This window comes from Notamacropus eugenii, chromosome 6, assembly GCF_028372415.1.
Source record: "Notamacropus eugenii isolate mMacEug1 chromosome 6, mMacEug1.pri_v2, whole genome shotgun sequence".
Lineage (NCBI taxonomy): Eukaryota > Metazoa > Chordata > Mammalia > Diprotodontia > Macropodidae > Notamacropus > Notamacropus eugenii.
The window spans coordinates 335,017,986-335,043,021 of record NC_092877.1 but is presented as its reverse complement, the minus strand read 5'-3'; the positions used below and the strand labels follow the sequence as shown (position 1 = coordinate 335,043,021).

General features: G+C 37.4%; 1 protein-coding gene and 1 long non-coding RNA gene across 4 annotated transcripts in view; one reads left to right on the top strand and one right to left on the bottom strand.

The window, feature by feature from the left end:
- LOC140509995 (phospholipid scramblase 4-like) overlaps positions 1-15,120 on the top strand; it is a 46,009-nt gene extending 30,889 nt beyond the window's left edge. Inside the window, exons 6-9 of one of the 2 annotated variants that reach the window (XM_072618231.1) lie at positions 2,565-2,791; positions 5,187-5,345; positions 9,586-9,744; positions 14,976-15,120. In XM_072618231.1, the coding sequence (XP_072474332.1) occupies positions 2,565-2,791; positions 5,187-5,345; positions 9,586-9,744; positions 14,976-15,038 (608 nt within the window). In that variant the 3' untranslated portion in view covers positions 15,039-15,120. Of the gene's footprint in view, positions 1-2,564; positions 2,792-5,186; positions 5,346-9,585; positions 9,979-14,975 lie in introns of those variants that run through there. The other variant, XM_072618230.1, reaches the window with a different exon arrangement.
- The window catches only part of LOC140509997 (uncharacterized), an 80,564-nt gene that overhangs the window by 19,089 nt on the left and 36,439 nt on the right, over positions 1-25,036 (bottom strand). The gene's annotated exons all lie outside the window — the stretch shown is intronic.

Here is a 25,036-nt window from a genome sequence, read left to right as displayed (position 1 = left end):
GTGGAAGAAAACAAAGGAAAAAATCATGTTGGCAGGTGGAGGATAGATTGGAATGGAACTTGACTTGAGGCCCGGAGAACAGTGTAAGGGTATTGCAACAGAAGTGATGTGGGCAGGAAGTAGGATTGTGGCTCTACTGGTGGAGAGTAGGAGACATATATGACAGATGGTGAGCTAGGTAGAAACAATGTGACTCAGTAAGAGATTATGTATGTAGTGTGAAGATGAGTGAGTAGTCAAGGATGACAATGACGTGGTGCAATATAGGACTATAGCTAGGAAGGATGGTGTGTGTGTGTGTGTGTGTGTGTGTGTGTGTGTGTGTGTGTGTGTGTGGTGTGTGTGTGTGTGTGTGTTTGTCCTTCGTTGCCAAAGAAGACCATGTCATCAGAGAAACAATGACATGACTTGCACTTGACTTTGTTTTGAGTGAGGGAGGGCTGTGCAGGTCACCAGCCTCACTTCTCCTCCAGAGCCATCTGGATCCAGTGACCAGATATTCCTCAGGATGACTGGAGATGACCCAGGATGAGGCAGTTGGGGTTAAGGTCACACACTTAAATCCAACTCAAGAACAAGTCAAGGCACCACCCCTTGATGTCAGGAAGGATGGTAGGATTAAGTGAAGGGCTTTTTATTTTTTTCTTTTGCTTTTATTTGTTGCTATTTAAATGGAGGATACATGGGTGCTTTTATAGGCAGCAGGGAAAGATTGGGAGGCAATGAGATTATATAGAGGGATTATCCTTGGCAAGGAGAAGGACTACCACTTGATCCAAGATAAGAGTAAAGGAGACGATGGTGTTAGAAAATGTTTAAGTGATATGACGTGATTAAGAGGGGAGAAAAGGAAGTTCTTTGCCAGTGATCTCAATTTTTGTCTAATAGGTAGCATTTGGACCAGATCATATATTGTACTGATATTTTTCAATGTCTTAGGAAATGGAGCATTATCATCTACAATGCCTTGCCTCTTAGAAAAAGAGGAAAGGAATTAGGTTTTTCATTATCATTAAATTGTCATTAATTAAGGCATAGAACTATAGCCTTAGAGTTGCAAGGGATGGTTGAAACGAACCAGTTATTTCTTGAAGTTCTAAGCCCATAGCTTTCTGTGATTTCATGGACTTAGATGTCATTTAATTCAAACTTCTGACCTTGAAGTTGAGATAAACTAAGGCCCAAGGAGGTAAAGATACCTGCTCTAGATCACACAGCTAATTAGCAAAAGCAAGAGCTAGAACAAGAACTGTCCTATTTTCAGACCAGAGCTCTTCTTATGATAAAAATAGATTTAGGGTTAGGAACAGAATAGGAAAAATTAACTTAGAACTGTTCCCAGTAGAAGTTTTCCTTCCTTCATAATTGATCTTTCTAATCATTTCTTTGATCCCTGAATTAGAACATTTTCCTTTCAATTAATTAGTCTTCTCTCAGTAGCTATCATGATCCCTGAAAAATGGAACATGGTCTAGTAATATCTTTTTAAAAATTGGCTCAGAACTATTTTTTCCCTAGATTATAATCTCTTCTTCCCTGATGCATTTCAAAAATATCAATAATGAAGGATCTAGATCTGCAATATAGTAAAAGTCTACCTGTTAAACAAAAATCGAGACCATTCACCAGGAGTTCTCCTTCCTTAATCCTTCCCCCCAGTACTCTTCTCACATCATTCAGGTATCTTCCATTGCTATCTCCTCCCTTTCTCTGGTATTGAATGAAGAGATATCCCTTCTGTTTTCTAAAAGAAAATTATCCAAATGCAACCTGAGGCCTCCTCAAAAAATAATGTGTTTTTTTAAATATCTACTACATGGAAGAAATATGATTTTGAATTATTATATGGCTGTTAAGCTTTCTGAAAAGAGTCTACAGGGTATGGTAGATAGAGGATTGACCTTAGGGTCATTAAGAACTGGGTTCATGTCCTGCCTCTCATCTATACTGACTGTGTGACCTTGGGCAAATCATTGAATCTCTCACTTTCCCAGGAAATTCTTGAAAACTGTAAATTACAGATGAGCTGCTAATCTGTGATCTCCCATCCCCAGTGGTTGTAACTGCCTCCATAAGAATTAAGTTACTAGTCTGTTGGACCCCACCACCCAACACTAAAATTAAAGCTTCTTAGAATGGGTTTATTTTTTGACACTTTAGTTATATAATAATATATTAAAATTAACCAGTAATAAAATTATCTCAAATATTATATACATTTCAAATGTGACAATGAAAATCTGTTTTAAAGCAGACGAAGGAACAAGTTTCTTTTTTTTTTTTCTGGAATTGTAATGATTATTTTTTTGTATAGGAGGCCTCCAATGAGACTTCTCCGACAATGAAGATCTGAACCTTCTATAATTTGTAATCATACAGAGTTGCTTGAGACATTGAGATCTTAAATGATTTTCCCATCATCACACAGCCAGTTTTTGTCAAAGAGAGGCCTTAAATCTAGTTTGTCTGACTCTAAGACAGGTCTCTATTGACTCTGTTTCTCTGTATTTATGCCAAAGCTAATTTATCTTAACTAAAGTTTTTCTTTTCATTTTATTTTCCAGTGATAACACAATTTGAAAGTAATAACAGATATGAAGTTAAAAACAGCTTGGGACAGATGGTGTACATGGTACTTGAGGACACTGATGACATTACCAGAAATATGTATCATTCATCACGTCCCTTTGTCCTTCGGGTCATTGATTGCATGGGACGAGAAGTCATGAGAATGGAGAGACCCCTTTGGAGTGACTGTTGTTGTTTTTGTTGCTCTGGGGCCATGCAAGAGGTTAGTGGCTCAGGTTCCATGTCATTTTTTCAGAAATTAAATTCTCTCATCCTTTCAGAAAACCAGGAAAAAATTCTTACTGTAGGTTTGTGTTCTCTGACCACCAGTCCACTAAGAGTGAACTATTTATGGTCAATGACCTTAATAAGAAGGGTACTTATTTCCTTTCCAAGTGGTGCTATTTGGGAATGAAGATGAGAGCAGCCTTAACGATTCAATCTCAGGTCTAAGAGAGAAGTGAAGATAATAGGTAAAATGCTGTCATACTGCCACAGTATATTGGTTGATGGCCACCTCCCTCCAGTTGTTGTTTTGGTTTTTAGAAGTCATTGTTAGGTGTGTTCTGGTGATACACACCTCTAATCCCAGTTACCAGTAAGAGTGAAGCTGGGGGATCTCTTGAGCTCAGGAGTTTGATCTTTTGTGGACCATGTGGACTGCCCTAAATTCAGAGTCAATATGGTGAGTTCCCAGGAGCAGGAGACCCAATGAAGAGTAAACTGACCTATTAGGGAAATGGGACAGGTAAAAGTTTCTGTGCCAATCAGGCTCACGAGTGGCCCCTGTACTTCTAGCCTAGGTGAGAAAGACCTAGACTTTAAAAAGAAAGCAAACACACACACACACACACACACACACACACACACACACACACACACACACACAAACTTCCTTGGGACAAAAAAAAAAAAGACATTTTCAGTCTTAAGGGACTGTTGTTGTTCTACTAGGGAATGCAGCATAAACCTAATTATTTGTTTGTTTTCCAGAGAACTCCCATTGTTATTGCTTTCATGGCTCTCCACCACAATAGCTCTCCACAACATCATATGTGACAATGTTTCCCAGACAGTTATGATCACTATTAACTTGTACCTAGAGAATCTAGGAATGTGCCAACAAAGGTCTGTTATGGGAGGCATAACAGGAATAGCCAACTATCTCATTACTTGGATCCAAGTCAATAAATCACCAGAACTAAAGCACAGTGAGATCTATTGTCAATTATGTAACTAGGTACAGAAAGACCCAGAAAATTATCTTCCTTTAACGAGTAAACATAGAATTTGTTGGTTTTTCTTTAATATTATAGATCACTGGCTCCACAGTCTAAGGAATTGGATTCAAACTCTGCTTCTTATAATATACCTTTATGGTAGCTTTGGGCAAGTCACTTAAACTTCTTGTGTCTCAGTTTTCTCACCTGTACAATAAATATCAGACTAGATGTTGACATGAGCTCCTTTCTGGCTCTATAACTATGACCCTGTGATCCACTTGGGAGATTCTATGGATTTATCTTAATACTAATGGAATACTTCTCTTCTGAGGTTCTGTAACCTCAGTCTTCTGGGGTTGCATAAACTTGGGGGGAGGAAAGATAGATTGCAGCGGGATCCATAGTCTATTTCTTATCTTTAAATCTAAAGATTGAGCCTGTTGTAAGGCTTTAGTGGTGTAGGAGATAGCTGTTAGTAGACTGTCAAAACCAGAAGACATTGACCAAAATACCTTCATTGGATTTCATTTAGTACCACAAAGGACTGAGATTTTATGCACAATTGATGTTACCTGATAAAAGAACTATTGCAATGAAATACATACTTATTATTTCCTGAATTGCATTTGGGGTCTTGCCACACTTTATATGAACATATGTGGCATTCTCTTTCTCCACTTTGTGTCTGCTAATGAGACACTGCTTCTATGACCTTGGTTTTCCCATAAAAGAAAAGAAAAGCTCTGTTTATGTAAAACAATGGAAAAAGATTATAGAAGTCTCATATGGGAGTTAAAACTAGGGTGGGATGATGAGCACTTTGTCCTATGCCACTGATTGCTCTCATACTCCAGTAGCACAGAAACGAGTTGGCAAATGGTACCTAGTTAGAAAGAATAGTTAAAATTGAAAGATACAAATATTGAAGGTTTCTGTTTTGCCCCTCCCTACTCCTTTAGTTTGTTTTTTTTTTTTTTTTGACAACTCACGATGAGCTTTGGGCTTCATTTTTGTTTGACCTGAAAGTAATATGTAGTATTTCTTCTAGATACAAAAATTCTCTGAGTAAGAAATGTAAACTTTGGGTTTTCTTTGTTTTTTTCTTGTTTTGTTTTGTTTAGTTTTGCTGTTGTTGCTGTTGGTGGTGGTTTTGCATTGGGGATGTCCACTGTTTATTCCAAAAGTACACTGCGAAGATTTATAAATTGAAAGAGATTAGTAGAGCATCTTTTAGAATTACTCAGAAAATGGTACCTAATAAGACCAAATTGTTCTACAAACATGAGGGCTTTGGAATGTCCCTTTGTAATCATCTGAGCCCCTAGAATTCAGGAATGCTTTTATGTTTCAGTTATTGTTCTATAGTTTAACCCTATCCATCCTCTTTGTCTGTAGCTTGAGATTCAGTCACCTCCTGGTGTGACTTTTGGCTATGTCGTGCAACAGGGGGGCTGCTGCAAGATAATGTTCAGGATTGAAAGTCAGAAGAGAGAGCATATGCTGAACATACATGGTCCATGTGATGGCAGCTGTTCCTCAGACACTGTTTTTTGGGTAAGATAGAGATATAGGTAAGAATATAAGCTCTTTGAATGAACTGATGAATAAATAAGTGAAAAGACATTTATTAAGCACTTACTATGTACAAAGCTCTATGTTTGGCATTCTGCATGCAAATATAAACCATCAAAAAGTCTCTGTATTCTAGGAGCTTAAACTGTAATAAAGGCAACACAAAGATGGGAACAAAAGGGGACAAATTGTCATGTGGTGAGGGAATGAATGTAGTAGAAGGGTAGAAATAGTCTGGAAATGGCATGATGGGCTGGTTCCAAAAAAGATATAGCAAAAACTCACCTATCAGAGGCCAGGGTCCCAAGGTTGGAGTTTTACATTTGGTAGAAGGAGAAGTAGGGCCACCGTATAGTAGTATGGTTCGGAAATGGCCAGAGAGAGCAATGGAAGTCTAAATCCAGGCAAGATGAGCTTAAAGCTCTCCTATTAGAACCCAGGGTTCAGGAGAGCAGAGTTCAAGGTCTAGTGGGAGGGTAAAGATCAAAATGCAGGAAACGTGGTTTGGAAATAGCCAGGAAGGAGAAGATAGGGACTGTTTCATTTTTATCTTTGTATTTTTAACTTCTAGCACGTACCTTGAAGCTGAGAGGTGTTTAATGAATCTTTGCTAAATGGAACATTACTAGTATCTGTCTCTTACTGGTCTGTAAACCTCAGAATGAATTTCTTGACAGCTTTTATGAGATAAAGAGAATTTGTTTGCAGCTGTTGTTCAGTCATTTTCAGTCATATCTGACTCTTCATGACCCCATTTGGAGTTTTCTTGGCCAAGATGTACGGCAGTTTGCCATTTCCTCTCTGGGTGGTGCTACTTCATAGATGAGGTAACTGAGGCAAACAGGGTTAAGTGACTTGCCCAGGGTCACACAGCTAGTAAGTGATTGAGGAGGCCATGTCTGAACTCAAGTCTTCCTGACTCCAGGACTGGGACTCTATCTACTGCACCACCTAGCTGCCCAGATAAAGGGAATGGAATTCATAAAAACTGCAATGTGAAAATTACTTTCTGAAAGATCATCAATGGTTACCTATCCAAAATCAGTAATGATTTTAAGGTTTTCACCTTCCTCAATCTCTCTGCAACATTGGGCACAGCAAACTCACCTCCATTTTTTGGAGATTCAATGTTTACAATTTATGATACTTCACTCACTTGGTTCTTTTCCATTTCTTGCTTGTTTGTCTCTCTTTGATAACCTGTTTCTCCTCCAAACTCTCAACAATGGTTATATTCATGCCCCTTTGATTTTTTTTGTCTCCCTCCGAGAATTCCTCTGTCCACATGGTGTCAAGTCTCACCTCTTTGTAAACATCTGTTGGAATATGTTTTCAGCTTCTGTCCTGTGTTGTGATCCAAATGTTCATAGAACTTTTACACTCCACCATCACTTCAAACCCAACATGTCCCAAAATAGGTTCCTTCGCTTTCGCAACAAATTGTGTCCCTTTACCATTCTTCTCTCTCTCTCTCCCTCCCTCTCTCTCTCTCTCTCTCTCTCTCTCTCTCTCTCTCTCACTCTCTCCCTCCCTCCCTCCCTCCCTCCCTCCCTCCCTCCCTCCCTCCCTCTCTCTCTCTCTCTCTCTCCCTATCCTCTCTCGCTCCCTATGGTATTAACACCATTACATGCCAGACTCTTCACCTGTTTCCATTCACTCCCCTCTCTCTTGCATCTGATTCATTACCATACCTTGCTAATTCTTCCTTTGAACCATCCATGGGATTTGCCCATGTCTTTTCTATTCTCCCTGCCACTTCTATAGCTAATGTCCTAATTACTGCCCCCCTAGGCCTTTGTTGTAGCCATCAAGATTCCCCTTCAGACAGCCCTACACACTCACACTAGACTAATTGCCTGATCTTAAGGCAGCACTTACATTTATATCCCTTGAGAATATTCATAATAATAACTCATATTTGCATAACCCCTCAAATAAATAGTGTTTTTAGTTTCACTCATGTTTACTTTCAATGACTTCAGTAACTTTTGATGTATTAAACTAACCTTCAAAAATGGACAAAGAACTAAGTTGCAGTGAAATCACAGATGGAGGATAGTACTAATAATAAGCACAACTGAAAAATGAACACATAGCAGAACTGATGCTTTTTGTGCTTTTAATGCCAGCTCTTTGCTAGTCATGTCTTGTGGTAAAAATGGTGGTCAGCTATCTAATAAGATATGAAAGAAATTGGCCAAAAAGTTCAAAATTATTAAGTGGATTAATTGAAACAATTTTTATCTATTATTTGTTAAAACAAATAAAAACAACACCTTCTAATTTCTTTGCAAGAATAACTAAACAGATTAACATTAGAAAAGATGGAATTTACTAGCCAAATTAAAAAAAAAATCTTTATATAACTTAGGGACGGTACTGAAATTAGGTATCATGATTTAAGTGCCATTCCATGATGTGTTTTTACATCTGTTGGGAGTATCTTTGTTACCAGAAGAGCAGGTTGATTTTCAAAGAGAAAAAGGAATTAGAGTCCTAACTGCCAGCATTTGCTGAATTATGGAGAAAGCAAGGGAGTTCCATAAAAAAAAAAAAAAAAATCTACTGCTGCTTCATTGACTACATTAAATTCTCTGACTGTGTGGATCATAACAAAATATGACAACTCCTCAAAGAAATACAAATACCAGGTCATCTTACCTGTCTCCTGAGGAACCTGTATTTGGACTAAGAAGCAACAGTTAGAATCAAACATGGAACAACTGATTGGTTAAAGATTGGGGGAGACAAAGGATGACAAGGCTATGTATTGTTATCTTATTTATTTAAGTTATACATAAAGTAGATCATTTAAAATTCAAAGCTGGATAAATATAAAAAAGAATTAAGGTTACCAGAAGAAATATAAACAACTTCAGATATGCAGATAAAACCAATCTGATGGCACAAAGTGCAAAAGAATTAAGAATCTTCTTGAGGGCGAAAGATGAAAATGTAGAAGCTTACTTGAAGCTTAACATAAAAAACTAAGACCAGGGCAACTGGTTCCCATCACTTCATGGCAAGTAGAGGGAGAAGAAATGGAAGCAGCATCAGATTTTATATTCTTGAACTTAAAGGTCACTGTGTACAATGACTGCAGCGATGAAGTTAAAAGATGCTTGCTCCTTGGAAGGAAAGCTATGGCAAATCTGGACAGCATACTAAACAGGAGAGACATCACCTTGCTGACAAAGGTACATATAACCATAGCTAAATTTTTTCTGTAGTAGCAATGTATGGCTGTTAAAGATGGAAAATAAGGAAAGCTGAGCACCATGAGATCAATGCCTTTGAATTTTGGTGCTGGATAAGAAGTTTGAGAGACCTTTGGACAACAAGGAGACCTGTCAATACTTAAAGAAATTAATTTGGACTGTTCATTGGAAGGTCAAATACTGCAGCTGATGCTTAAATACTTTGGTCATATGAAGAGAAGACAGGACTCATTGGAAAAGACTGTGATGATGGCAAAGATTGAAAACAAAAGGAAAAGCATATAACAGAGGATGAAAAGCATGGATAGTGTCATGGAAACAATGAGCATGTGCTCGGGCAGATTTTGGAAAATAATAGAGGATAGAAGGGCTTGACATGCTATGGTCCAGGGGAGCATGAAGAGTCCGATATGACTGAATAACTGAACAGCAACAGTAATCTTTGTGACATCTGTCACACATAACTGTAATGAAAAAACAAATATTGACCTGAATTGATCTTAGAACTAGATGTGTAGATTGCTGTATTACAAGTGCTAAATCAAAATATTCAAAACATAATAATGAAGGGGACAGCTAGGTGGCATGGTGGATGGAGCACCGGCCCTAAAGTCAGGAGGACCTGAATTCAACTCCAGTATCAGAAACTTGACACTTACTTGCTGTATGACCTTGGTAAGTCAATTAACCCCTATTGCCTTGCTAATAATAGAAATAATGATGTATAAAAAATCATGTGACTTCTGTTGTTATTTGAATACTAAAGTTTCTTCTCTTTGAAGTAATGTCATTAGCCAGAAGGAATAAATTTCCATTAGTAAGAATTTTAGACAACTTGACAAGTCAATGGCACAGCATAATCTTCTAGAAGATACCTCTTCAATCAATCCCTGTACAAAGTGCTTCTTCTACTTCTATCTCTTAGTGGACTGATTGGATTTCTGCTTATTTTAGCATAAAATACCTTTAAGGACATCATTAAAGTCACATTTCTCTCTTTCTAGATTAACACATTGGATGGAGGTAATATTGGAAAAATTCGTAGACAGTGGCGTGGCTTTCTACCAGCAACAGTACCACCTGTGGACAACTTTGAAATCACTTTTCCACCAGACCTCGACATACCACTTAAAGCTTTAATTTTTGCAACTACCTTCCTCATTGTAAGTCTTCACTTTTTTAAAAAAAACAGATTTGGAAATTCTAAACTTACCCACCAGAAAATGAGTATTTCCATATTCAAAGGAGATCACAAGAAGATGACTATGTTTGGAACCAACAATTGTATACATATATGTGTGTGTGTGTGTGTGTACATATATATATACATATATGTATTTATGTATGTGTGTACATCTATACATATATATATATAATTTATCATTTCACATATTAGTTTCAAGACTATACTGCTTGTTTGCATTTCCTTCTGAACTTTCTTTTGCACATTAAAGAAACCTTACCTCTCTGCTCCTAACTCCACCTCACCCCCAATTTAAAAATAAAGAGAAGATGGGAAAAAGCCTAGACGTAGTAAAGTAAAATAAACCCACAGATCATGCCCAAAATGATATATCTCTTTCTGTGCCTTGAGTCTGTACCCTCTATCAGGAGATGAATAACACATTTCATTGTCATAGGTTATCTGTAGATGTGGTGGGTTACTGCATTGATGAGATTTCTTAAGTCTTTCACGTCTTTCTCTTAATAGTGTTGTCATTCTTTTACAGATGTGTTTCTGGTTTTGTTCACATCATTTTGTATCAATTCATATAACCAAAGATACTCTGAAATAATATTTTGTCATTACTTAAATATAATATTCAATTAAATTCTTAGAATTTATTCAGTCATTCCTCATTTGATGTGTCCCATTCTACCCTGTCCCCCTCACACACATACACCTTGGATTCTAGGTTAGTTTTAAAAATAACCCTCCTTTTAATCTCTCCTTCAGGGTCAAGAAGTTTATTTTGCTGGCCACTATTTCCTCTTTGTCTATCATTCATCTTACCACTTCATGCCATGCCCTCCGCTGCTTCCTAACTTCTTTCCCTATTGAAATGATTATATTTCTATACCAAATGGTTTGTGTGGATTCAGCTCTTCTTTGTCCTTGGTTTTATCTGATGTTCACTCTCCCTATTCCTTTCTCTGTGTTTCTATACACTTCTTATCATGTACCCCTTCCTTTCTATACAAGTATATTACTTTTACCCTCCCTTCTAAAAGTCACACAACAGGTAACAAACAAACCCCAAACCTACTTCAGAGTACTCTGTTTTTCTTGTTTAATCCCCTCAATAGTCTGTGAATACATTATGGCTCCAAAGGGACACTTGTTTCTTCTCTACTTGTTAGAATGCTAGCATAATATCATCCTAGAGCCCTTTCCAGTTGCTCAAAGAAAATTATCATTCTAGGTTTCTCAGGACTCTCATGTTTGTATTTCAGAATTCTATTCAGTTCTAGTCTTTTCATTCCTGTTTTCAAGTCCTCTATTACATCGAAGATTTATTAGTTTCCCTGTAAGATTAGATTTAGCTTCATGAGGTTAAGCTACTCTTAATTATAAGCTTCTCTTTTGTCTTTAGGAATATTGTATTTCAAGGTCTCCTGGTCTTGTGTGATCATGACTCTTTCACTGATGTTTCTTTCTGGATGCTCAAAATACTTCTCCCCTTGAGGTCAAAGCTTGGGGTTTTGGCCATGATGTTCCTGGAAGCTTTCTCTTTTTTGTTTATTGTTGTTTGATATTGCTTGTTGTTGTTCTAGACTAGAAGGTTATTGTTAGACTCATTCTATCTTCATTCTACTCTCTGATTCTAATTTATTCAGGAAGTTTTCATTTGTAATTTTTTTCTTTTTATATTTTTTCCAATTACAATGTAAAAACGATTTTTAACATTCATTCAAAAATTTTTTGAGCTCCAAATCCTCTTCTTCCCTGAATCCTCTTTCCTTTCCATGAGAAGGCAAACAATTCAATATAGTTTATACATGCAGTAATATAAAACGTATTTCCATATCAACCATGCTGTGACATAAGAACAAGAAAAAAATTTAAAAGTAAGAAAACAACTTTGATCTGCATTCAGATTCTATCAGCTCTTTCTCTGGAAATGGGTAATATTTTTCATTATAAGCCCATCAAATTTATCTTGGATCCTGATGGCAGTGTTGAGATGGCAGAGTAGAAGCAGGGACTGACTTGAGCTCTCCCCCAAACCCCTCAAAAAAACCTGTAAAAATGACTCTAAACAAATTCTAGAGCAACATAAGCTACAAAATCATAGACTGAAGCAAATTTTCAGCCCAAGACAATCTAGAAGGTTGACAGGAAGAGTCTATCACCAGGTGAGGAACAGAGCACAGTTCAGCATGGGCCTCACTAGTGTGGACAGAGCTGGAGCAGGCCTTAGGAGACTGAATCACTGGTGGCTGCTGTGGTTTCCAGACTTCTCAACCCATGAATGCCAAAGACAGCTTTGAAGATCAGTGACAAGGATCTCTCACCTGACTGTGAGGGGAGCAGGGTCCAGCCCCAGCCCCAGGGCAATAAAAACCTCTGCTAAAGCAGCAGTTGATTCTACAGCCCTCCACTTAACAAAGAGCTCAATAGTCAAGTAATTGGCTGGTAAAGTGAACAAATGGAAAAAATAACAGAGTATAGAGTCTTACTTCCTCAGTGAAAAGGTACTTTCTTACATCATTGGTGACAAGGAATATCAAAACATACAACCAGAAAAAGAAAACAAAGTCAAATCTCCTGCATCCAAAGCCTCCAAGAAAAATATGAATTGGTCTCAGGTCATGGAAGAGCTCAAAAAGGATTTTGAAAATCAAGTAAGAGAAGTAGAGCAAAAATTTGGAAGAGAAATGAGAGTTATGCAAGAAAATCATGAAAAACGAGACAAATAGAAAATGCTGAAGAAAATAACAACTTAGAAAAGACTAACTCAAATGGCAAAAGAAGTCCAAAAAGCTGATAAGGAAAAGAATGCCTTTAAAAGCAGAACGGGCCAAATGAAAAAAAGAGGTCCAAAAGCTCACTGAAGAAAATAATTCCTTAAAAATTACAATGGAACAAATAGAATTATCTTGGGTGGTTGAATTGTTAAGAATATGTAATTCTCAGTTGATTATCATACAATACTGCTGCTACTGTGTTCAATGTTCTCTGGTTCAGCTCACTTTACTTAGCATCAGTTCATATAAGTCCTCCCGATTTTTCTGAAACTCTCATGCTCATTTCTTAGGGCACATGATATTCCATTGCATTCATATAGCAAAATTTGTTCAGCCGTTCCCCAATTGATGGACATCAATTGAATTGTCAATTCTTTGCCACTACCAAAAGGGATGATATAAATATTTTTTACATATAAGACCTTTTCTTATTTAAAAACATTTCTTTGGGATACAAACTTAGTCGTATTGCTGGGTCATTTGTAATTTCTTGATATATAGTGAGTATGATCTTCTTCTTGATCAAGTGTAATGATTCTTACATTTCTCTCCTTGACCTGTTTTCTGGGTTAGCTTTTGTAAAAAAAAAAAATACCAAGTAGCTTAAATTTTCTTCTATTTTTATTTTTTTAATTTTATTTTAATATTTCTTATTCATTCATACAGTCATTGATTTCTGTTTGATTTTTCTAGTTTTCTGGGCATAGGTTACATGGGAGAAATACTACTTTATCCTTTAACCTATTCTCCTTCCATTTCATTCAAGAGCTCTATCTAATCCTCCATCTCTTACTTTACTTCTTCTAGCTATTTATGTAGTCATTGTAGAAAATCCATTTTTTCCCCTGAAGACTCAGCCCTCTGGATTTTTGAGGGTTAGAATACTGACTTTTCACAGTTTTCTTGGTCATCTCAGGATAATTTTAGAGTCCCTGTGGGCCAAATCTTAGTGCTGCCATAAAGATCTCCTTACTTCCTTTCCCTGAAGCTTTCAAGGTCTCTACACTGGGCTTTCTGATCACTCTGGGGCTTTTGGATCTCCCTGGGTCTTTCTCCAGAGACCTTTTGCTCTTCTTGCTTCTGATCATAGATCCTTGCAAGGTGACATATATCTGGCTTTCGATGCTAAGAACTATGTTTTGTTTTCTTATTGTTGTTTTTAAACTGTACTGGCACTGGCTTTCCTTGTAGCTCCCTTTCCTTACTTCCTATGGTCTTCTGCCAATTTGTGCAGTTCTAGGTGTAAATCTTATATTTTCTTATTCCTTCCTTGATTATTCTTTGTCCTGGTGAAGATTTCATGGTTTTGCTTTAACAGACAAATAGGAACTGGGTGGTACACATCCTATTTAGGAAACTATCTTGATCAGAAGTCTCCCACAAATGAACAAAGTTCTGACTTTGAAATATGGCATGAATTAGGTTCTTCTGAGCCATAGCCTTAGAAGAGGTGATTATTGCTTAATGCAATTAGCTTCTTGTGAACATTTGCATATAAGAATTCCAGCATCATTAGAGTGGGAAAATAACTCTTTACCTGTTAATGCAGGAAATTTAATATTTATAATCTACACATTGGAGTTGTTTAATTGATGCTGCTATTAAAAGGTGCTCTTTCATATAACTTCAGTTACATTTATTCTTAGGTCATAGATCATTACATTGTAGAAAAAAGGGAATGTTTGGAGTCAGCGGAGTTGGACTTGGATCCCAACTCTTCTACTTATTACAGGTGTAAATCCGGCTGATCACATAGTCTCTCTAGGTTTCAGTTTCCTTGTCTGTATAGTCACATATTTGGATAAGTTAATGTCTAAGATCCCATCTACCTCTAAACTTATGACTCTATGAAACCACAAATGAAAAATTGGGAAGAAGCTGAACCAACACATGGCTGGCCAGAATGCAAGTACTATTTTTGACTTTTCTATATTTATTATGCAAATTATTTGAAATATATTTAAGGAATAAGAAAGAGCAGGAAAAATGTTGTGATTATTTAAGACAAACTAGGATACAAACTGTGCTTCTCTGTTCATGGAAAGTATCATGCATTTGGAGTTGGAGTCCCAGTGTTTATATACTACCTCTTGCAGTTACTTTCTCTGTAAAATTGGTAATGCCAGTGAATGTTTTTGGGCCTCAGTTTCTTTGTCCAGCTCTAACTTTATGATTCCATGAGTTACAATCTTGCACAGTCTTATAAAAATAACAAGAAAAAAAATTTAGACAACTCTCACTATCTGATATGACAGATATTTTAAAATTTCTCCGAAAGAAAATGTTGATTTGAAAATTTACTCACACAATTAATAAAATCATAGGAGTAATTGCCAGTGGTTTTCTGGTAACACCTTCTTGTTTATATACTATAATATACTGTATGCTATAATATATTACATACTGTATTTTTTCTTAATTTTAGGATTTCATGTTGTTTGAAACCCGTCCAACACCTCCCACGCAACAGAATCAACAGATCCAATAAGAATAATAAAATGTCAGAGTTGGAAGGGGCCTTAGTGGTCGTCTGGTGAAATCCATTAAGAGCTGAATCATCAGATAGACCATTCCCTGAAATGGTTCTCTAGCTTCCATAGGAAGACCTTTTGTGATGAGGAGCTTTGTGCCTTCAAGAACAGACCATTCCATTTTGGAACAGTTCTCTTTGCTAAGTTGTTTGTTGTTGTTTAACACTTATATGGGACTGAATATTGCTTAGCATCTCTGTAATTTCCACTCAATACTCCTACTATTACTCTGTAATGGAAGGGAAAACAAGTTTAATTTTTCTTCCAAATGACCTGAAGAAATACCCGAAGTTCTTCAAATATGTTTAGAAAGCTATTGCCTCAATCTCCCTTCCATGGACTCCCCCGAAAAGGGTCCTGTATATTCTTGCCTCTGTTTCTATTAAGAACTATTATAAAATCACTGTCATTTCCTACATGTGTCCAGTTTAGGGAGCAGTCTTCTGTCATTTTGGTAACATACTTGATGCACTTGTTGTCGATAGTACATCAAGTGATTATATTAACTTGTGGCTTTCCTGTGCCTTGCTGGTGTATATCACTCTTCTTAATGTCTGTCTTCTTCTATTTTTCTATATTCTTTGAAATATGCTGTTTTGGGGGAAAGGAGGTTTTGTATTTCTAAATGATAACACTGAAACTAGCCTTCCCCTTGGCCTCCCTTCCACTCCCACATAATGTGGTTTTGATTTGAAGTTTCCCGAAAGCTAATTCTTTGGTTACCGTAATATATAATTCTAGCATCCCTTTTATATCACGCTATTATAGATCCACAATTGGCATACTCTCTCCATTGGTGCAGATGTGAACCCTTTCCTATGTTTTTATCTGTAAAATAAGGGGATTGTATTAGATCACCTCTTCCAGCTCTAGGACTACAAGTCTATGACTCTCCAAAAAATCTTCTACAGAGATTCCATCTAACATGCTGGGGGCCTTCTAGGTCTTATCACAATGAACTTGTATAGGTGACAGTACTGTTGCCATATAGCAGCCTACCTCCTTTTCGAGTTATGAATCTCTCTGATCATATCATTTATGCTATTTATCCTATGAATTTATTGGTAACATAGTGTAGCCTATTCACATTTACCATATGCCTTGACATTGCCCTATGAGCAATAACCAAATTTGATTCTTCAGAGATGGTAGTATCCTATGACACAAAGTAGGTCAACATACATATGGGCTCTTACTTTAGGGCAAAGTTGGGAGTCATTAAAAACATGGTACAGATGGTCAAAGGCAAGTCTTCCTCTTATTTAAATCAGAACCCAATTCATTGTCCATCCTCTGGAACTTTCTAGCCTCATATCATTGATTAGACTGAAGGCCTTGATTAACTACTTTGTTTTTCTTACATGGAAAATTAGGAAAACTCTTTAATCAAGAAGTTTTGTTATACACGGGAACCTCTTTCTTACTCAAAAGGCTTTGTGGGTCCTCTGTTTTCCATAGCCTTCAGTTAATTGCATGGGTTGCATCTAAGGTAATATCGGCTAAGTTAATGTTAATATCTATTTTTAAAAATGTTATGATTTTGACCATCATCTACTCCCTGTTTCTACTTTTCTTCCACGATTAAAGCAGAATCAGAAGAGAAGTATATCATATACTTGTGCTGTTAATTTTTTGGAAACTAAGGGTAGGTCTTTATATTTCTTCCCACTAGATTTCATATTCTCATGTTCAGGCCATCATTTTACTCTACTAAGATTCTTCTGGATCCCAAATCCTTTATTTGACAGATTAGCTTTCTTTTCAGGCTTAATGTCACCTACAAATTTGAGAAGTATGCCATTTATGTCTTCAAGACACTGATTAAAATGATGAATAGATCACTGCTAAGAATAGAGCCCTGTGCCTGTTTACTTTAAATGTCTTTTCATTTTCAGATGATGATAATGGGTAATGCTAATCTCTCAAATTCTGGAACTCACAATTTCTTGAAACATTTTCCTCTCCCTAAAACTTAGAAAACTTGGGTTGGGAAAACTGCTGATTTCCATTCATCTCCATGAGGATTATTCACTATAGATTATTTTCAGTGACTTCAAGCCTCTGATGCGTTGAATGATAGCTAAGCTGGGTTTTAGCTCTAATAACAGAAGGAGCTAGAAGAGATGGAAATTAGGCTATACAAAATTATAGTTACTTATAAATGTGTCTTTGAACATGCCCTAGTGTGACTTTCTGTCTGAGTTGTATTCCTTTAGGGTAAAAATGGGTTGCACAGGGTTTATACCAGAGACAGATGTGACCTACTTAAAAATGAAAGGAATGCCATTGTAGAAACAATATAGATGGAATTATATCAGTAGAAGTTAGGGAATAGTCAGGCTGGTAGGGCTTGTGAATATGGTTAAATACCAAAGCTTGGTAGTACTCAGATGTTAAAATACCAGAAAAAAATGACTCAAGTCAACTTGGAGGTATGAACTTAATGACCTCACAAGCTTCACTTAATTATGTATGAAACAGATGATCTTTCTATTAATAAGAATACAAATGAGAAAATAAATTGGTAAAAGTCCAGCAAGATGAGGTGGGATGACCCAAACAGACCCCCACTTCCTAGGGTGAGCATCATTGCTAACTGGGACAGTGGCATTCCATTTTTTATAAAAGGATTATTAATTATTAAACATGAACAAGTGTGAGTGTGAAACATAAACTAAAATTAAAGCTGTGGAAGGCAACCTTAAAATGGAGAAGGAAGTAAAATATTTTTTTTAAAAAATTAGCATTTTTTTCACAATTGGATGGATTGAGACAAGGAGAGGTGAACTTGATGAGAAGTATTTTTTAAATGTATATTCTCTCCTTCACCTTGTATATAGTAAGCATTTAACTAATGACTTTTCATTCAATCATTCATTCCTTTTGTCCACTTAAAGGTTCTTTTCAGGACCCTCCTTACTTCAGAATGATTATCAATAGTAACTGCTGCTCTTTTCCTCCCAGATTGATTTACTTATTTCTTTCTTTTACTCATTAAAGGGACCATTCCCTGATTACTTCTTAAAGAGGCCTATTCACTGAATGGGCATTACATCACTCTAAGTGAGCACCTGAATAGGCCAAGGTCTCCCATGGCATCCTGGGTCATCTCCAGTCATCCTGATGAATATCTGTTAACTGGATCTATATGGCCCCAGAGGAGAAGTGAGGCTGGTGACCTTGCACAGTCCTCCCTCACTCAAAACAAAGTCAAGTGCAAGTCATGTCATCATTTCTCTGATGTCATGGTCTTTCAAAATGAAGGACAAATGCAGTTCATGAGCCTATACAAAATAACCAATAGATTAATTTTTGTTATTTTGTGTTTCTATGCAACCTACCCCCCCACAACTCATTAGCTGAGGTAGTTAAGATTTGAGCAAATAAAGTATGTGAAATTCAAATGAGAACAATTGCTAGTATAAGACAACAATTGAACAGGATCTCTTAATAGCTTTGTTGAAGTAGTGTGTGTGCGTGTGTGTGCGTGTGTGTGTGTGTGTGTGTGTGTGTGTGTGTGTGTGTGTGTGTGTGTGTGTGTGTGTATACAGGATGGGAAGGGAGGAGAGGAGGCAGAGAGGTCATATCATTTCACCTTTCTGGGCCTTAGGCTTTCTGGCTGTCAAATTGTTCCACAAGCATTAAGTACCTACTCTGTGATAAGGGATGGGGATCCAAAGATAAAAAGCAACAGATTGCCCTCAGGGAACTTATACACTATTAAAGGATATACAATGTATGTATGTATATGTGGGTATACACACATATATATACATACTAAGTCAAATAAATATACTACAAATAAAATGAAGTGCTCTAATGAAGTAATTTCTAAGGTCTTCCGAGTTGGACATTCTATGGTCCTAACTGTTCCTCATCTAAGAAAAAACAAACAAGCTAATTTGTTCCCTTTCTACCAGGAGACCCTGCCAATCATATTCCCATTTTGGTAAATGAATGTAAGTTTTATGTTCTAATTTAAGATATATCATTTATATAACCTCTGAAAAAATGCAGCACACACATATACCCACATATATATATGTATATACATATATATTTTTTTTTCTTTAACATTGTCATTCAGTTTTTACATTATGTGAGTCTATAGCTAGAGTAGAGGCTAGATGGAATAGTGGAAAGAGTGCTGAATTAGACACTGCCACTGACCGTTTGGTTGATCTTGGACAAATTGCCTTACTTCTATGTGATTCAGTTTGTTCATTTGGAAAATGAAAGGATTAGACTAGACGAGCTTTAAGGTACTTTCTAGATCTAAACCAAAGGATCATGTAGAACCAATAGTCATAGAGGGCCACATCAACTGAGTACAATTGTCATCTATATCAACCAATAAAGACCACACTGAGCAGATTGGGGACATTTTACCCTGAATTCATTTATTCCGTATTTTGGTCTAAGTAGAGATATAGATGGTGTGTACCTTTAACACTGCTACTATTTAGAATATAATAATAAAATCCTAGTTCTAGAATGGGAAGAAGCCTGGGAGGTCATGTAGTCTAACTTCTATTTTACAAATAAGTAAACTGAATCCCAGAGAGATTGAGATGTGTTCCAATGTCAGATAGCTAACAAACTTCAACCCAGGGCTTATAATGCCAAGTGCATTGTACTACAATATAATCCTTTCTTTCAAAAAAAAGCAAAATAGAAAAGTACATGCCTTCAAAAATATTTTTTGCTTAGTGCAGACTAATAGATTACAGTTTTATAGTAATGTTTTAGGTTATTTATCTTAAATATTTTTCATTAATAAATTTTATTTTTAGATTTCATATTCATATCCAAGTATGTTATCTTCCTTCCCCTACTCAGTGAGCCATCCCTTGAACCTACCATTAACTCAAAAGTTGCTGTCTAGCAAAACTAAGCAATGCATCAACTATACCTAATATTATATGTAAACTATATTTTATTCTTTAATTTTGTGAAGTTAACTCATCATATATATTTCTTTTAAAATATCAGAGTCATATTTATATTTAACCCTGTATTACTGAGCTTTGGGAAATTTATATGCTATTATTTTAATCAGGAAATATTAAATCAAAAGATAATTTTGCAGTAATAATGTCAATAAAACTTCAGATTTTATTGTTGAGATTCTTCACCAGAAGCTAGTGCCTTATATTCCAATGCTCTGTGGCATTCTCTATAGAAGATGCAAGATTTCTAATCTGTGTGCAGTATTATCATAATGGCTTATCCTTTGACTTACCCTTGCTTTTCCAAACTCATGTGTATGATGCCAGTTTATGTTCTTGCAATCATGTATACATTTCTCCTTTTGTGCTAGAAATGTAAAATGGCTCATTTAGAATAAACAAGTTGGATTCCATTTTCTGAATTCAGTTTCATATTTTATCTTCTTTACTTCCTGCAAATGCAACCCCTTTCTTGATCTCCACATCCTTGTACATCTCTTTCTGTAACCTGGAAGTTTCTTATTTGTTTCAAAGAATATGCAAGTTGGCAAGTAGTTAGTATGTCATTTTTTTTATTTATGGATGCTTTCTCTCCCATTTAAACTGTGAGTTCCTTTTTTTAAAAGAATGTTCATTCAGGAATCTCTATATATTTAAAAGATGAAACAAATAGTCACAGAGATCTTTTTCTTAAAATTGACATATTTTGTTTGAACATAGCCACCTCATCTCAACAAACATCCAATTAAATATGAGTGGTGATTATAAAACTTGGTTTTGTGACATATGAAGATGAGGTATTTTTACTATAAATTTCAAATTCATTTACCACAGGAAACTTGGCTTCAGATCTGAGTGAACCTGTTCTCCATCTTCTTTTAATTTTTGCCCAAGTTCTTTAGAACTACTCCAGTGTTTCCTCGACTGTTGGGGGACAGCTCTGGACCGGGGTCCCCCGTGAGGACCGTGAGACGCCTGAGGGTCCGAACCTGCTTACGTGGCAGGCTAGCTGGTCTAGCAAGCCACGAGGTACTGGGATGGCCCTGGTAACAGGCTGGCTCCACCCACGGGGAGGCACTTGGGAGGAGCTTGCCCGCCCATGGGAGGTACGGGGGAGGAGACAGGGGATAATAAAAGGGGATGACCATGAGAGCTGGAGAAAGAGAAACGGAATAAAGCTTGCTGGCTGCAACTCCTTTCGGGTGCTCTGCCTGTTTATTCCCCTTCCCCAACAGGGAGAGGGAATTCCCTCCCCCGAACCAGGAGGAGGGCCGGAGACGTCCGAGGACCGGGGATAGGTAAGTAGAAGGCGAAGGCCCGGGAGTCGCCCGGGGCACTCGACTGCCCCCTTCCCCTCATGCTTTTCTCTTAAGTTTGGAGGCAAAGATTGACTTAAGGAGAGAGGGGGCAGAGAAGGGAAAGGAAGGGGAGGGGAGGGGAGAGAGGGGAAGGGAGTAAAAGGGAGGGGAGGGGGAAGGAGAAGGGGAATACAGAGTCTTGCCATGAGCATAATTAATAGAGCTATTTTTAATGTCATGGATATTCAAATCCAGCTATTCTATTTTACTTCAAAGTAAATATCTCTAGCCTCCTCAATAACTCTTGATATTACATGAGGCACTTATGTAGCATAGTAGAATAGTGGACTAGGAGTCATGAAGACTTCATTTCTAATCCTGTCTCAGCTAGGTGACACAGTTGGATAAGAGTGCTTGTCCTAGAGTAAGGAAGACTAGAATTCAAGTATGACCTCAGACTAATTTCAGAAAAACCTGGAAAAACTTACATGAACTCATGAAAAGTGAAGTGAACAGAAGCAGGAGAGCATTATACACAATAATAGGAGTAGTGTAATAGGATCAATGTAAATGACTTTGCTCTTCTCAGCAAAACAATGGTGTAAGACAATCCTAAAGGATTCATGATGGAAAATGCTATCCATCTCCAGAGGAAGAATTGATGGAGTCTGAATGGAGATCAAAGCATACTCTTTTTCAGTTTCTGTATTTTTTTCATGACTCCTCCCCTTGGTTCTGTGTCTTCTTTCACAAGATGCCTAATATGGTAGTATGTTTTACATGATTGAACATGTATAACATATCAATTGCTTGCTATCTCAGGGAATGGGAAGGTGAAGGAGGGCAAGAGAAAGTTTAGAACTCAAAGTTAAAAATTGCCTCTACATGTAAATGGGAAAAATAAAATATCATTCAAAATGTGACTTCAGACACTTAATAGCTATATGACCTTGAGCAGATCTCTTAATTTCCATATGCCTCAGTTTCCTCAACTGTAAAATGATAATAATGGCATCTGCTATTGGGATGATTAAATGAGATAACATTTTGGAAAGTCCTTAGCACAGTGCCTTGCAACATTAACAAATACTGTTTTTTTCTTTTCCTTTTTCAGACACTTACTAGCTGTATGATCCTAGTCAAGTAATTGTTACAGTAAGCATCTCAACATACATAGGGGGACCAGCTATCACAGGTTTTTAGATCTGCATTCATGAAAGGAAAGACAACTTTTGAGGGGTTAGCAATCACTTTAGTTAAACACATGTATCATTTCTTTAACCAAGCACATATATCATTCACCTACTGTGGGGGAGTCAGCACCCTGAACTTCAAAGAAAATGCAGGGAAATCCAAGATCAACAGACATGGCTTCCTCTGCCTGACCATAATTCACCAGACAGATCCAGCTGTCTGTCCATAGTTACCAGAGAGGGAAGCACCATCATCTGGGTTCTCAAAGCCGAGAGGGCTCCTTAAAGCACCTTCCCAGACTCTTGTTTGACCAAACCCAGACTTCCAGTGAATAAGCCCCAAAGTAAAACCTCACACTCAGAGTATTTATACACTTGTTAGAACCAGAGGGCATAACCTTCTGACCCAGTGTCTCAAAAGAAAAAACAAAAGGTACTTGGGACCCTCCTACAAAACAACTCCCCTAATCAAACTTCCCACAATGGGCAGGCCCAACAGTGGGTGGGAAAGATCCTACTTAATCACATTATTGAAAAAGAGATTTACAGCTGAAATTTCCAAGGTAGGGAGAATATTGCTCAGAAAAAAACTGACTGAAATTTTCCAGGTTATAAGGCAAGAGGTGGTTATCCCCCAGGAATTCAAGGATGACTGAGGTAAAGGGAATAGATTTCCTACGACAATCGCAGTTGGGTCTCTCCCTTAGTCATTGCTATCCAGATTCTTGTGAGAGTTCTCCTTAACAGGCAGATCCTTCACCTGGAAGATGGTCATATGACTGTGAGTCAATATGGCTTCAGAAAGGATCAAGGAACAGTTGATATGGTGTTTGTTGCCCAACAACTCCACGAGAAATGCCAGGAGCAGAACAGAAATCTATACACAACATTTGTAGATCTTATCAAGGCCTTTGACACTGCTAGTTGTGAGGGCTTATGGAAAATTATGTCAAAATTTGACTGCCTGGAGAAGTTCATCAGTATTGCATGTCAATTTCATGATGGCATGTTTGCCTGGGTTTTGGATAGTGGACAAAGCTCTTGTGACTTCTCAGTCAGCAATGGAGTGAAACAGGGCTGTGTACTTGCTCCCATGCTTTTTATCATGATGTTTTCAGCCATGTTGTCAAATGCTTTCAATGGGGATGAACACGGCATCAAGGTCAGCTACCATGCTGGTGGCAAGTTCTTCAATTTGAAAAGGCTACAAACCAAGACCAAAGTAGAGGGAGTGTTGGTCCATGATTTTCTGTTTGCAGATGATTGTGCACTCAATGCAGCCTCTGAAGCTGAGATGCAACAAAGTATGGATCAGTTCTCTGGTGCCTGTGCTAATTTTGGCCTAATTATCAGCACCAAGAAAACACAGGTGCTCCATCAGCCACCACCATACCATCCATACATGTTACAGCAAATGGAGAAGTTTTGAATGCTGTGGATAACTTCACTTACCTTGGTAGTGTATTTTCCACGGATGTATACATTGACAATGAGGTTGACACACACATTGCCAGAGCTAGCTCAGTGTTTGGAAGGCTCCAAAGACAAGTTTGGGAGAGAAGAGGTATTAGACTGACTACCAAACTGAAGGTCTACAGAGCCGTTGTGCTGACCTCATTATTGTATGCCTGTGAAACACAGACAGTGTACCAGTGCCATGCCAAGAAACTGAATCACTTCCATTTGAACTGTCTTAGAAAGATTCTGGGATCACCTGGCAGGATAAGGTACCAGACACTGAAGTCCTTGCTTGAACTAAACTGCCAAGCATTCAAACTATGCTTCCGAGAGCACAACTCTGATATGCTGGCTATGGAATGCAAAATGTCTGATTGCCAAAAAGACCATTTTATGGATAACTCACATGGGGCAGGCAGTCATTCAGTGTCAGAAGAAGTGATACAAGGACACTCTCAAGGTCTCTCTCAAGAACTTTGGATGTGATTGTGCAACATGGGAGACACTGGCAGAAGACCACTCAGCATGGCGTGTACACATCAGAAAAAGTGCTGTGCTCAATGAGCAAAGCAGAATTGAAATTGCACAAAGAAAACATAAGATGCAGAAATTTGGAGTAACCACCCTCAATGTTCACACATTCACAAAAAGAAAGGCAACTTTTGAGGGGCTAGCAATCACTTTAGTCCAACACATGTATCATTCCTTTAACCAAGCAAATATATCATTCCCCTAGTTCATGGGAGTCAGCATCCTGAACTTCAAAGAAAATGCAGAGAAATCAAAGATCACATCTGTGCCCAATCTATGGTAGAGCATTCTGAGCTTGTATTGGTCTGATCAGCCACAGTCATATACACTGAAATTTCACTTTATCATGGTGATGTCATTTTGGTCCTCTTTGAGAACGAAGGACAACAGTCATTCAATCAGAGACACTTTTAGTAAAACAAAAACAGTAGGATCCTAATTTGATTACCATCACAGTAATTTAACCTCTGTCAATCTTAGTTTTCTTATCTAAAAAGTGAGAATAATAATTGTACTTACCTTGTTG